Consider the following 12843-nt stretch of genomic DNA (forward strand, 5'->3'; position numbering starts at 1 on the left):
GGGCAGTTACGACCCTGATGGGCAGACGACGATGGTGGGATGGAGAAAAGGACAGGAAAAAATCAGTCTACTGGTGGATAGTCGGGCCAAACAACATATGAGAGTGAGCGTTTCAAATTTGAGTAATCCAGGATAGTGATGGGATAGCAAAAAGATACAGTGTGAAAGCAGAAGTCGTTGGGGAAGGTCAGAGAGACGGCAGTCGCGGTAAGAAGTGGTATGTAGGAGAGAACCGGAGAAAGCAGTTGGAGGGAAACGGGACTGAATAGAAAAAATCCCACGCTAAGCCGGGGACAGTAGGTCGGTAAATGCCGTGATGAATTGATTCCCCAAATAGATTTCTTCCCACGGTAAGTTCAGGTCTGATACAAAGGACTCGGAACCGCGAGAAACATTTTCCAGGTTGTCTTCCTTACCTTAAAAGAATGGAAATGATCTTATCTTTCAGCTTCTCGTTCTGAACTCATTTTACCATTAGAAGATCAAAGGAAATGTCACAACATTTTGAGGTCTCGTTTTTCCGATGAGAAAATGTACCGGCCCCCGCAGTGTCAAGGGGATCTAAGCACCGTGATCGAAGCGGGGCGTATGTGTGTGATCGGTTTACCACTTCACACGATTCTGGCGCTTACCTGGTCTCCTCCTAGCACTGATGCCTCCTCGAGCTAAACCAGCCGCATCCTCTGGCGAACCACCACCGCACAAACAAGACCAGTTCCATCACGCCATCCCGAGATTCATATTGCGACGTTTTCAAGTCGGTCGTCGCAAGTAAGTAAGCGTTCGCGCCTTGTTTGGTCGATTTTTAACGGATTGCTACAGAAAGAAAGCAGAGCGCCAAAAAGAATACAGACGTACCAGTGTTGATCCTGAATATGTCCTCTACTATGACTTGGCCTCAGGGAGCCTCGGTGATCGTCCCATCGGGAAAGTTTATGGGCTCATGAACCTCTACAGGGATGCAAGTAACCCTCGGAACGTCAACGAGCTGGAGAAAAATCTTGGCGACCTTGAAGCAGGTGCCGCGGTGATCATCCAAACCCTCCATTCCAACCTTACCAGCGGCAAGGTCACCCTTAAACGCCTCGGTGTTGAACGGCTGCGGAAATTCTTATTCGTGATGCACTACCGCAACCTGGGAGGATCATACTTCGATCCTGATCATCCCCATGGAGGCTCGACAATTCGGCAGTGGGTCGAGCGCTATAAAACCAAGCATCCATCATGTCAAACACACACCGATGTATGGCTGTCTGTCCTCCGCTACTACTTGGATACTCCCCATTCCCAGATCGTCAATGATGCCACTGCGATATATAAAGAACACGGAATGGAGAAGGTTCATCTTCAGATGTTGACCGACACAGTCGATCCCAACATGGAGCACTACCCGGCTCTTGCGTATCAAAAGCAGGCCGGCATGAGTTTCCTTTGTATATGGGAAGCTCATGACACATCAGAGTTTATTCTGAGCAACAGTGGTTTTGGACTGTGGGAGGGCCTAGCTGCATCGGGCGACTACATTCATCGTGTCTTTGTCGTCAGTCCTCGGATTGCAGTCGTTTTACGGTCCAACTTACTATTCATGTTCGAAACGATGGGGCCAGTGAACAGCGACCTGCTTCAGATTCCCCAAGAACGACCTGTATCGAAACTCGTCGATGGGGAAGCTGCATTCCCCGAAGGCTCCGATCCTTCGTCCGTCGATTTCACTCTTCTCAGATCACCTGACGACCTCTTCACATTCACCATAACCAAATTGTCCCTCGCTCAAACCGACGCTCTTAACGCCGTCGTTTTGAAGAATGTTAGCCAGGATGGGGCCATCACATTCTTTGGGAAGGAACGTATGTTCAGAACCGTCCGCTCATTCTGTCACGATCCAAAGAACAAGTATGATCGACTAAAGTTTCTGTCATTAATGCGGCACCTATCGGACATCCCGACAATGATGGTGCAGGCACCACAGTCGAACGATCCTGTCGATGCTGAGCTTTATGCCGCTCTCATGAACATATTGCTCGATGAGAAACGTTTTCCCTCTCACTATGACCGCGCCCTATCTGTCTTCTCACTAGTGAAAGACACTTCCCTGCGCATGATTTGTCCTTTCATGACGGAACACATCTTCAATCTCTCTGCTGCCATGCAGAAATGTCAGACTCATTTCGGTGGGGATGTCTACAAAGCGGTAGGAGGCTCTATTACCTTGGAATCGTCTCTGTCGGAGGAGGTTTCGTCGAGAGTATTTCAAGGGCTGGATCAGTTCATATCAGGTAAACTAGGTGTGCGATTGGCCTATGATCCCAGTGATGTTCTTGGGCAGGTGGGCAAGGAGGTCGTCCTCGTTGCATTTCTTGACTGGATTATTGACGAGTCAGCTCATGTTTTGGATAAGATGCCTGGTGTGGCAATGCAGGCGTTGCAGATACACAAGTTTTAACATTTTCATTCTCCTTTGGCTATAATCTTCGTTCGTAGCAGCTGTAGCGTTGAGGACTTTGTATTTTACCCCTTGTGGGAAGCGTAGGATGGAGCCAGCGTTTCCTTTCTTGTGTATGTATTGGTTGATTGTACATGTACCTGGTCGAATATATGCCCTCAGCACCATCGAAGTTTCACGTTTCGGACTGATGAAAATCACAAAATATCAATATTAATTATAGCTTGAACTCGAAACAAATCATGTAGTACACGTTTAGGCCACCACATTAAGAGGAGTGCAGCCTAGAGCAACAAGACCATTCTTCAAGTTCAACGTTAGTCTCTATCCAATTCTCCGACGACGCAAGTACTCACGAAGTTGTTCTTCTCGCAACACACAGGCTGGTTAGCACAAGAAGTGGTGCCGAGACCAATGACAGTGATGGGGTCACAAGTAAGACCACTGTAGAAGCAAATCAATAAAGTCCATGACTCGAAAGTAGAACTTACACGTTGGCGGTGATATCACCAATGGGAATCCCCAGAAGACCAAGGGCGTTCTGGACAGCGGAGGACTTGGGCTATTAATTGACATCGTGAGTATTATCCTTCAAGACGATATTTTAGAAAAACTTACATCCTGAACCGACTTGCAGCACTGGGCTGAACCGGTGTTGCACTTGCCACCGGTAACGGTGGTATTGGTGTCTTGTCTTGGGACGGCACTGCTAGCCACGAGGAGAGGCAGAGCCAAGATGGCGAGAGAGAAGGCTGAGATACGAGCGAACATTATTGTGAAGCTGGAAGCTGAGGGTAAATTCCTCGACTTGTTGTGTCTTTTATACAGTCTCCTTCATGCGGACATAGTGGATTTTGCTTGTGAAATTACGCGTATGCGACAGACTGCTTGATTGAATTAATTAGATGGAGAAATTTACGGAAGAAGAAGGCTTCTATTGTTCTCATATTTTGTGGAGATACTTTTCATGACCGATCTGCAATTGGATACATAAAACATGACGGTGAAAATTGATAGATAATTCGGTCCGGCGTTGGTAGGTATTTTGATTGTGGATACTATTTCTCCATATGAGTGACTTGGTTAGTGGGCAGGATGGTGGGAAAGACCAGGAGGTACAGTGTTGAACGTTGAATTGTGAACTTCACAATTCCGTTGAGAGGCTTTCTGTCGAAATGCCGGTGGTTCGGCACTTCGGCACTAAGCCGACGATCAATCCCACGTTGGTCCTCTTTCCTTCTAGTTCGTGATTGCCATTGATCTAGCAGCGCGTCAGCATGATGTTCAAATTCTATTCTACGGCAGCTTTAGGTAAGCGCACCTAGCGTTATCGCTCGCCTTTACAATTGTACTCATTTATCAGGTATCGGTGTGTCTATTGCGCTGTACTTATCAACCCGGTATGGGGTCTTCCAGCCAGTCAAAGGTGTTCCATTCGTACCTTCCGAGCCTCCAGTCCTTCCCATGGATTTTCCACGTACCCTTGTGGAATGGAGAAACAATGTTGTAGTTACTGATGATGAGGTTCCTTACTACGATATGTGGAAACTTCCTTTTCTCATCCAGTTCTTTCATGATCATGGTCTTGATTTCAAGTTGTGGATCCCCGTTAATGACTGCGAGCTTTCCCCGCCAAACAATAATCCTCGTCTTCACGATTACACCTATCTTTCTGACTACCCTGGACCACCAACTAGATTTTACGGATTAGAGGTCTGCAGAAATCGCGTTGTATTTTCGCCAAGGCTAATTCGTCATAGCGAGCCATCCATTGTCCGGCTCGCACCTGCTGGAACCAGGATGTGATTCTACGCCTTATATCTATTGACGGGGATATCTCTGGAGTCGAGCACCACCTAGCTCTGAAGCGTCTCTCCACGGGTGAAGACTCATTTCGAGGAAGAAATCATGCCCTTCCCGTCTTGCAGGAACTGAAGTATGAAGGCCTCACATTTGTCGTATTCCCGATGATGTGGTCAGCCCACAGGCTTTGGTGGTTCTATGACTTGGGAGAGATTCTTGATTTCGTTCTCCAGGTTACCGAGGTGTGTCCTAAATATCGAGACATCGAGTCGTGCGACAAACAACTGACGGAATATATAGGGCTTGAATTTTTGCCACGAAAGGCTTGTCGCTCATCTGGTCGGTATTATGCCCTATTTTCTATTTTCACCTGAGAACTAATGCGAATATTTCAGGACATCTCTTATGACAACATACTTGTTAACTTTGCTGGAGGCGCACAATTCCCCAAGGACTTTCGCTGTTGGGAGCAAGTAGCACCTCTCAGGTCTCATTTTCCCGTCCGCTATTATATCAACGATTTTGAGCACGCTGCCGTCTTCTCCGAGGATTCCGAGCCGTCCGACAGGGTAATATCAGGACTACCAAATGCGCGCTGGGGCGGCACAAAGGAAAAATTTTTACGTCGTGTTCCACCGGAAATGGAGAAAACAGAGCCATATTGCCCTTTCCGAGCTGACGTTTGGTCCCTCGGTGGCCTCTTCCAAAGGTACCTTGGAGTGCATCTCCTGCAATTTTCGAAGAAGGTATAGAAAATTTGGCAGGTACCCAATATCTCTACCACTCAATATCTTCTAGCATATGATCGAGTTGGGTCTATGGGATGATGAGGCGGAGGTAGGGGATCCCTGTCAGTCCGTCCGTTCTCTAGCTTATCCAAGCCTACTTTCCAGCTGGACAGCATAGTATGTCGTGAACAGTCTTTGTGCCTACATGACTTGACACTGTGATAGCTTCTGGTATTAAAAGACGCAGACCAGGTTTCGAAAGAATTCCTCGAACATTCGAGTGGTTATAACGTGCTGATTTGGAACTTCGCAGACTGTCCAAACGAAAGCCGCCAATACAACTCTTCGTCTTCTCGTCCTATTCAAAGAAATGCAACTGGAGAACTCTACTAACCGTCCACTGATGGCAGAAATATATGGAACGTTACAAACCATGATTCGGCACGCTGACCGCGCTGTTCAAGAGGTCTACATTAGCATCTACCTTACACGAGACGATACCCCTGCATCATGATTGAATATACTTATTACTACACCCTGCTGTAAGTATTCAACTCAATCAATCAGATCCACCGTCGACTTGGTGCCCAGCGCGAAAGGAAAACGTTTGGGATTGTATCGTAACGGTTGCAGTTCGTGGAATACGCCGTAGCTTGGGTGGCTTTATTCGACGATAGCTCCCTTGTACGTACTAATAAGTGTACAGTAGAGGTGGGTCATCGACTCCAGTCTCCTTATATAATACACGAACGGTTCGTTGTGACGGATATCACTCAGGTTGTCAGACAATGTTTTTCGTGTTCGACCTTCTTGGATGACAGGAATACTGTAGCCCATACCTCTATCAAAAGGGTTGTTAAGACCGCTCGATTTTCCGTTTCTATCTTTGTCGCACGGAATTTGCACAAAATCACAATTATCAAAAATTATCAAGAATCTCGAACAAGAAAACACTGAGAATGCTACATGGTAGGTAGACTAGGATAACGCTTAAAGAACCACGTTGATGGGGGTGCAGCCCAGAGCAACAACTCCGTTCTTCAGAGTGCATGATTAGTTTCCATCAAAATTTCCGAGAACGATAGTACTCACGAAGTTGTTATTGTCACAGCACACGGGCTGGTTAACGCACGAAGTAGTGCCGAGGCCAAGAACGGTGATGGGGGTGCAGGTGAGACCGCTGTCGAACCCAATTCAATAAATTTTTTTGTTATAACACGAAAGAATAACTTACACATTGGCGGTGATTTCACCGATAGGAATCCCCAAAACGCCGAGGGCGTTCTGGACAGCGTCGGACTTGGGCTATGATACGACATCGTGAGTATCTTCCTTAAAGACGACAATATAGAAAACCTTACGTCCTGAACTGACTTGCAGCACTGGGCCGAGCCGGTGTTGCACTTGCCGCCGGTAACGGTGGTATTGGTGTCTTGCCTTGGGACGGCACTGCTGGCCACAAGGAGAGGCAGAGCCAAGATGGCGAGAGAGAAGGCTGAGATACGAGCGAACATTGTTGTAGAGCTGTGAATGGATAATATGTTTCCTCGGAAATGTACGTCTTTTATAACATTTCTGTTCTATGGAGGTAAACGTCGGTACCGACCCACGACAGACTGCTTGAATAATTCTCTGCATGTTACGAGAACATAGGAACATTGGTCCTGTTACTTGTGGCGGAATTGAGGAATGTTTTTGATAAAATTAATCGATCGTTGAAGGGAAAAACGAAAGGACATCCAATTTACAAGTGGCGATATCTTCGTCTCCACCTATAGACAACCCTGACAATCGGCAAACGAAAATATGTCAGGACATCTGCCTATGCTTCTATAGTGCCTCTTAGTACTGTGTATATTGACCTAGACTTGAGATTACATCTTCCAAGACATGCCTCTATAAGTGAGCTGAGTAATTACTAAACAGCGAAAATGAGTACAATTCCAATATCCAAATTAAACTTCCGCTAGTATCTGCACCAGTATGCTCTTGACAGTCGGCTTCTCATCATTATTCGCAGACATAAACACCGCCCCGGACATGACACCATAGAATATTTCATCATCCATATCCCTGACCCTCAGCCGATGAGTCATCACTCGGGGCACAATCCTCGCAATATCGGCTTCAGACACATCGAGCACAGGAATAGGTTTTTCTGTCTCTTCCAAGCGATCCAGATCTATGGCGCCGTCCCAGGATATCTCATCCATCACATCAAAGAATTTGTCTTCTTCCCCTTCATCTGCGTGTGTAGAAGTTTCCCCCAAGGCGGCAGTCTCACGAACAAGTTCCATACCCGTGGGATCGCAGCCTAATACACGACTTGCCCGAGCCAGATCCTCAGCGTCCCGCATAGAGCGGGCTGTCAACCACATCCCGTCGAGCTCGTGGTGGTGTCTTGCGGTTGTGAACAAGTCAGAGAGATACAGCTTCAGACGCGCGGGAAAGTGAGTGTGATGGTAATATGCATGGAGATCATGGATGAGGGACTGGGGTATTGGCGTGGGACCGAGTACGGGAGTGAGGTGCGGGTGCTTGCAAAGTGCGCGAACGTCAGCTGTCAGACTGACTGTTGCACTCATGGCAAAGTGGTCTAACTATGTAAGGCGTGAGATGAAGACGCATAGCATTGGGATGGGCCATGCTTACCAGATTCTTGTGAATCGCGGGCCGTTCTCTGGTATTCATCGGACACACGTAGATTAGCATGAATCCATCCGGGAGGTTCCATACGCCGTCCATCTCCTCGTCCTCAAGATCATCATATGAGGAATCCGCGCCTATTGGCTGTTTCATTTCCCTCCCATGGGTCGAAGACCTCTCCACTTCGGTTTCCTGGGAATCAAGCACCACGCGCTTCTCTGCCAAGACTTTTATTAGCGCTCTTTGAGAAGGAAGGCTGGCATTCTCCAGTCCTGAAAGCACAACAGCATTGGGAATTTGCGAGAACTTCAAGTCTCTTGATTCCTGAAAAGGCGCCGAGTCAAGGAACGAATGGACGAATGTGGGAGAGTGAGGTGAATGTCCGGGAGCGAAAGGATTTGATGCCGCTGTAGCTTCTTTGCCACTGATGGTGGAAGGGACAGAAAGGACTTTGTCTTCATGTACATCAGAGTTGGTGGAGGTTGGTGACAATGATTGAGCATTAACCAAGTCGTTTGCAAAGGAAGAAGAACGGGAATAGCGCTTAGATCTACGTTTTGTGGTACTGCGCGAGCCGGAACGACATTTCTCTGTCTTACAGGCTGATCCTCCTGAGATACCGGTATCATCTATAGAACTCAGAGTCGAACTAGACGATGGCGTTCCTGGTAGGAATAATGACCGGAGAAATGAGCTCGCGATTGTCTGCCGGAAAGCGGGATGTCGGGGCTCAGGATCTGATCTACGTATGCGCAGTTTGTGGGTCACAATACCAAAAAGAGAGGAGAGGATCTAATAACAATGCGTAGCAGCTGGTTGGTTAGTACCGTTATCGTATTGCCACTGACGAAAGAGGGAAAGAGATGGTCATGGATACCATATATCACTGATGGCGGTTGGATGAAATTAAAGAGAGCGTATTTGACCAGGGTCGAAGCAACATGAGGCGATGGGCGGTTGCTCACTACTGTTCCGACCATCCCGCAAGAATGAGTATGAAATAAATAGGCACTTACCGTCGCAGCAATTCTCTGGACATGAGGTATGTCTTCCTCAGAAGCACGAAGGATAAGGTGTTTATCCCCCGAAATGAAACAGAGAAGAATCGATTGCAAGATGACGATGTCCACAGGTATCCCAGCGCCAAATGTGGCTTCCTGGATGTTGGCCAATAAGCGGGGAAAGAAAGCCGGAGTGCCGATGGCTGTAGGCAGGTTGCTTGGGCCAGCAAAAGACATGTGTGCTGACTAAAAGGAAATCCAAGTGTTTCAGAATCGGAGACTAGCGTCTTGTGGATCTGATTGTGGCTGAATCCGTGAAAAAGGCACGGGAATCAGAGTCATATGAAGGTGAACAGCAGAGAATCGATATTTTGTGGCCCGTCAGCCTGGGTGTGGTATTAATGACTGTGTACTTTGCATCAGAATGACCTACGTGATCCCCTGGCGTCGCTAGGGAACCCCACGGGCTCCGAGTATTACGCTGTGGAGGTGGACCTCTAGACCTGCTGGTGTTGACCGATCAAGGCAGAGGCTAAGAATACCAAAAATGTGGTATTTTTGGAGGGGTCATCACCCCTTTGGGATCGGGGTCCTGGACGCTGATTGGATAATGGGCTGATAAGATTAGATCCAAGGCTAGATCGGCTCCGGGTGCATTCTTGGCGGTCGAGATGGTGATAAGGACATTTGGCATGGTCGCGGGCCAAACTGGCACCAAGGCCGACTTAATTGCAAACGATTACTTACACATGGCAAAACTTGCGACCCGTTTGGCTCTTAACTGTCACAGACGTGCTCCCTGCTCATTATACAGGGTCAGCCTTCGTTTGTCTCAGCCATCGTCGTTTTTCCACCTGGAGTCCTGGAATTCCCCTTCTGGTTTATTTATCTCCAGGAACTCGGTCCTTACTTCTCCCGGTCTTCGTTCAATGCTCACGGTGTTCCCATCCACATCTCCATTGTAACGTGCTCCAACTTTCTCTGCCCATGAGTCGATGGCAGAAACCTTGGAATTTGAGGTAGACGATACCTCACCCGCCATATCCTACTATCCTTTTCGCGACACCTTTTCCACGCCAAATCTCACCGCTGGCTGGAACCCTTATTTTAGCGGATCTGGTTTTTTAACATCCTCGGGAGAGACGGGCGAGGGGACCAGTCTTCACATCTCATCACTGAACGGTGCTTCGCTTTCCATACAATGGCATGGTGAGGTTAGCATTCATTCTGTGGGAATAATGTGCTCATCGACCCATGCACTGCTAGGAACTGGCATTCAATTATATGGAAATGTTACGAATGCTTCCTATGTCCTTACTCTGGATGAGACAACGATCGATATTTCTTCACTGGAACGGTCTGATACAATGCTCGCCAGCATTAGTGGCCTGTCCAGCATAAGCCACAATATTACATTAACTGCGCAAATCACGACCCCAGAAACAACCGGATCTATGCTCGTTTTCGATAAAGCTGTAATTACAGCAACGTCCCCGACAAACGTATCTAGCAAGTGAGGTCTATCTCACCGTCTTGTTTCGCGCCCCGAATTGAAACCTTTAGCAGCTTAAATTTTACATTGCAGACCATAACGGACAGCAGGATTAACTTTAATGGGGAATGGTCGTTTAACAATGGGTTGGGCCAGGCGTTTCGAGAGTCAAACAAAGCCGGCGACACCGCTCGAGTATCCTTCTTCGGTTCGTTTCCGCGCGCGTTTCATGACAAACAGTAATTCATTGCGTCCCAGGTACATCCTTTCTGGTCTTGGGAACGACATCACCCGCTGCAGGAAATTATTCTGTTACAGTGGATAATATTCAGACATTTCTTTCAGCGAAATCGTCATTTACTCAAGATAGTTCCTTACTGTATTACGCCACCGGCTTAGACCCGGATCTCGTCCACGACTTCGAAATCTCGAATGAAGATGGTTCGTCATTGAAACTTCCCGTGGGAGGATTGCGTTCTTTCTCCACCGTAGACCCCCAAGTAAGTGATCCCCAGGTTGTAACGTGGCGCATATTCAACGCTACTTTATAATATTTTTAGTCCTACTGCCTCCGCGACTCCAGCAGGCGAATCCATAGCATCAGGTTATCCACCAGGCACAATTGCAGCCCTCGCATTGGCAGGAGTCCTCGCTTTCATTCTATTAACCGGTCTGTTCTTCTTTCTGTTTGTTTATCGGCCGAGAAGGCGCAGGAGCCTTCAACATCAGAGGCAGCAAAAAGATGAACAATGGAAGAAGGAATCCGAAGCCGGAGGTGTCCTGGATATTGCACCTTTACCGAAGACGCATTCCCGGGAACGCCGCAGAGATAGCGACTGGTCTCGGTGGAAGCGGGATATCGAAGGTACTGATGGTCTGGGAATTGACATTGTTTTCCGGCACTCGGACTCGATCAAAGAGGAGGGTGATGTGGACCATATCGAAAGCCCTAACAACCCTCAACGGTCACCTGAGCCTACCTCTTTGGCGCAGAGAAATAACAAGGGAAAAGGCAGGTGGTTTGGAAAGACCGACAAGGAGAGATCATCGCCTAGCTTCACGATTGATCTTCCCCTCCCTCCAATCCTTAGATCACGATCCGCTTCCCGCCAAGGTTCCGAGAATGGGAACGCGGCCCGTCAGCGTTCCCGCTCGAACTCTGCCATTTCCTACCTTACTTCGTTCTCTTCGGCTTCTTTCGCTTCGCGAAAATCCTCGAATGCGTCGTCCCGATCTCGCGACCGTCTGCCAGTCCCACGACCCAAGTCACATCTTCGAACGTCGAGTCAAAGGCCGCTGCTGCAATATGAAATCACCGCACCAGAAGCACCTCCGCGTCCGACAAGGCTCCGTCCTCTACCCCAGCCCCCTCGTCCTATTTCTGACGGTAGCGGCCAAGATTATATCGATGATGCAGTTACGGTACTGGGTCCGTCGACATCTCAGACGGCCTTGAGGCACCTCAGTCCTCGACCAAGCGAGACCTTTACTCTCCAGGCACGCCCGACCCATGAAGAACAGCAGCCGCTCGCGAGCACTAGTGAGCCCGTGGACTATACTCGAGGCCGGCTAGACACCAGACCGAGTCTATTGGATGTTCGCGAAACTAGCCCATTCCGTATCGAGTTTCACAATTCCGAACCAGTGCCAGTGCAGCCACGTAAACGGCGGCTTCCTAGCGGCGTGGCGAGTGCTGTCGGTCATGGAGAGAGGTCAAGCCACCGTGCTTCGGGTTGCGTCTCGCGTCAGGTTTGAGGAAAGCGAAGCTGCATCCACAAACGATACCAGCGAGAGTGACTACCCTGATAGTCATAGGTTGACTGTCGATAATGTCTCTCAGGACGACCCTACTCCGTCTGGCCGCTCAGCCTTCCGACTTACACCCCTACATCCCATGGCTCCAGCTCCCAGAGTCACTTCATTCCTCGACCTGAGCGGCTCGTCGGACGCCTCGATACGCACCCGCTCCAACGACAACGAAAACGAAACACTTGCTTCATCACACCGCATCTCCTCCGAGAGACAGCCTGCATCGCGCTGGAGCAGCACTACTGCACCCAGTTCTCATGGCCACGCTCTAGAGTCTTCATCACCCTCAAGCACAACGTTTCCCTTCCCTGTATCATTACCTGCATCTTCCCACCATCCTACCGGACATCGACTATCTCCACCACCTACTTTGCCTACTGTCCCTGACGACCAGCTTGAATCGACTGCGCGTATTCACAGGCATCCATTGTCCGAGCTAGCTCCCCTTTCCCCCGCGGATAGCGTCCCTCTTTCTGTATCAGACCTGCATTTCAGACAAAGCGTCTCGGATGAAGCCGGAGAACGCAGACCGCGTTCGAATGGTTCGTTGCCTGCTCTCCCTATGAACATGTCACTGCTGCCGCGACACCCACCTCTTCCCGGTCATGGAACCGGCACTGAAAGAATGTAGACGGACTTCGTTTCGTCATAATGACACACGATACTACATATGAATGAGGCTATGATTTTAATGAATTTCTTCTTTCTTATCAGGACATTGCACTGGGACAATGGTCGCTTTGTATTTGATTCTCGCAGTTTTCGAATCTATTTCATCACTGCACGTTGTTCCTACACATTCCCTTCTTGCCGTCGTTCATCTTCACCTCTCTATCATGTATTATACGTCAGATTTACTCATGCGATGTCGAACTTCTATACAGTAGTCACTGCTAGTTCAATTGATGCATCCATTCCGAA

At 48.5% G+C, this 12843-nt stretch overlaps 6 protein-coding genes across 6 annotated transcripts; 3 read left to right on the forward strand and 3 right to left on the reverse strand.

Moving 5' to 3' along the window:
• Nucleotides 1-652: 652 nt before the first annotated feature.
• Nucleotides 653-1939, forward strand: EV420DRAFT_1265383 (uncharacterized protein; the record flags this gene model as incomplete). The annotated part of the gene is made up of 2 exons (XM_060467273.1): nucleotides 653-764; nucleotides 831-1939. Coding segments are annotated over 2 exons (1221 nt in total), but the record flags the coding sequence as incomplete, so codon positions are not given.
• Nucleotides 1940-2698: 759 nt separating this feature from the next.
• EV420DRAFT_1265414 (hydrophobin-251) lies at nucleotides 2699-3214 on the reverse strand (the record flags this gene model as incomplete). The annotated part of the gene is made up of 4 exons (XM_060467276.1): nucleotides 2699-2746; nucleotides 2800-2887; nucleotides 2935-3005; nucleotides 3062-3214. 4 exons carry the CDS (start codon nucleotides 3212-3214, stop codon nucleotides 2699-2701), a joined length of 360 nt encoding a protein of 119 aa, XP_060334206.1.
• Nucleotides 3215-3761: 547 nt separating this feature from the next.
• Nucleotides 3762-5140, forward strand: EV420DRAFT_1525773 (uncharacterized protein). Its single transcript, XM_060472390.1, has 4 exons — nucleotides 3762-4156; nucleotides 4204-4488; nucleotides 4547-4585; nucleotides 4642-5140. The coding sequence occupies exons 1-4, from the start codon at nucleotides 3908-3910 to the stop codon at nucleotides 4996-4998; spliced, it is 930 nt and encodes a 309-aa protein (XP_060334207.1). The 5' UTR covers nucleotides 3762-3907; the 3' UTR covers nucleotides 4999-5140.
• An 807-nt stretch (nucleotides 5141-5947) lies between these two features.
• Nucleotides 5948-6651, reverse strand: EV420DRAFT_1197498 (hydrophobin-251). The gene is made up of 4 exons (XM_060466319.1): nucleotides 6336-6651; nucleotides 6209-6279; nucleotides 6067-6154; nucleotides 5948-6012 (listed from the first exon to the last, which is right to left on the reverse strand). The coding sequence occupies exons 1-4, from the start codon at nucleotides 6486-6488 to the stop codon at nucleotides 5965-5967; spliced, it is 360 nt and encodes a 119-aa protein (XP_060334208.1). The 5' UTR covers nucleotides 6489-6651; the 3' UTR covers nucleotides 5948-5964.
• Nucleotides 6652-6680: 29 nt separating this feature from the next.
• EV420DRAFT_1525780 (uncharacterized protein) lies at nucleotides 6681-9147 on the reverse strand. Its single transcript, XM_060472391.1, has 3 exons — nucleotides 8637-9147; nucleotides 7627-8412; nucleotides 6681-7574 (listed from the first exon to the last, which is right to left on the reverse strand). The coding sequence occupies exons 1-3, from the start codon at nucleotides 8856-8858 to the stop codon at nucleotides 6930-6932; spliced, it is 1653 nt and encodes a 550-aa protein (XP_060334209.1). The 5' UTR covers nucleotides 8859-9147; the 3' UTR covers nucleotides 6681-6929.
• A 469-nt stretch (nucleotides 9148-9616) lies between these two features.
• Nucleotides 9617-12553, forward strand: EV420DRAFT_1735277 (uncharacterized protein; the record flags this gene model as incomplete). The annotated part of the gene is made up of 7 exons (XM_060480000.1): nucleotides 9617-9830; nucleotides 9888-10134; nucleotides 10188-10321; nucleotides 10372-10574; nucleotides 10606-10613; nucleotides 10674-11709; nucleotides 11759-12553. 7 exons carry the CDS (start codon nucleotides 9617-9619, stop codon nucleotides 12551-12553), a joined length of 2637 nt encoding a protein of 878 aa, XP_060334210.1.
• Between the last annotated feature and the right edge of the window lie 290 nt (nucleotides 12554-12843).

This window comes from Desarmillaria tabescens (genome assembly GCF_030435595.1).
Source record: "Desarmillaria tabescens strain CCBAS 213 chromosome Unknown EV420scaffold_9, whole genome shotgun sequence".
Taxonomy (NCBI): domain Eukaryota; kingdom Fungi; phylum Basidiomycota; class Agaricomycetes; order Agaricales; family Physalacriaceae; genus Desarmillaria; species Desarmillaria tabescens.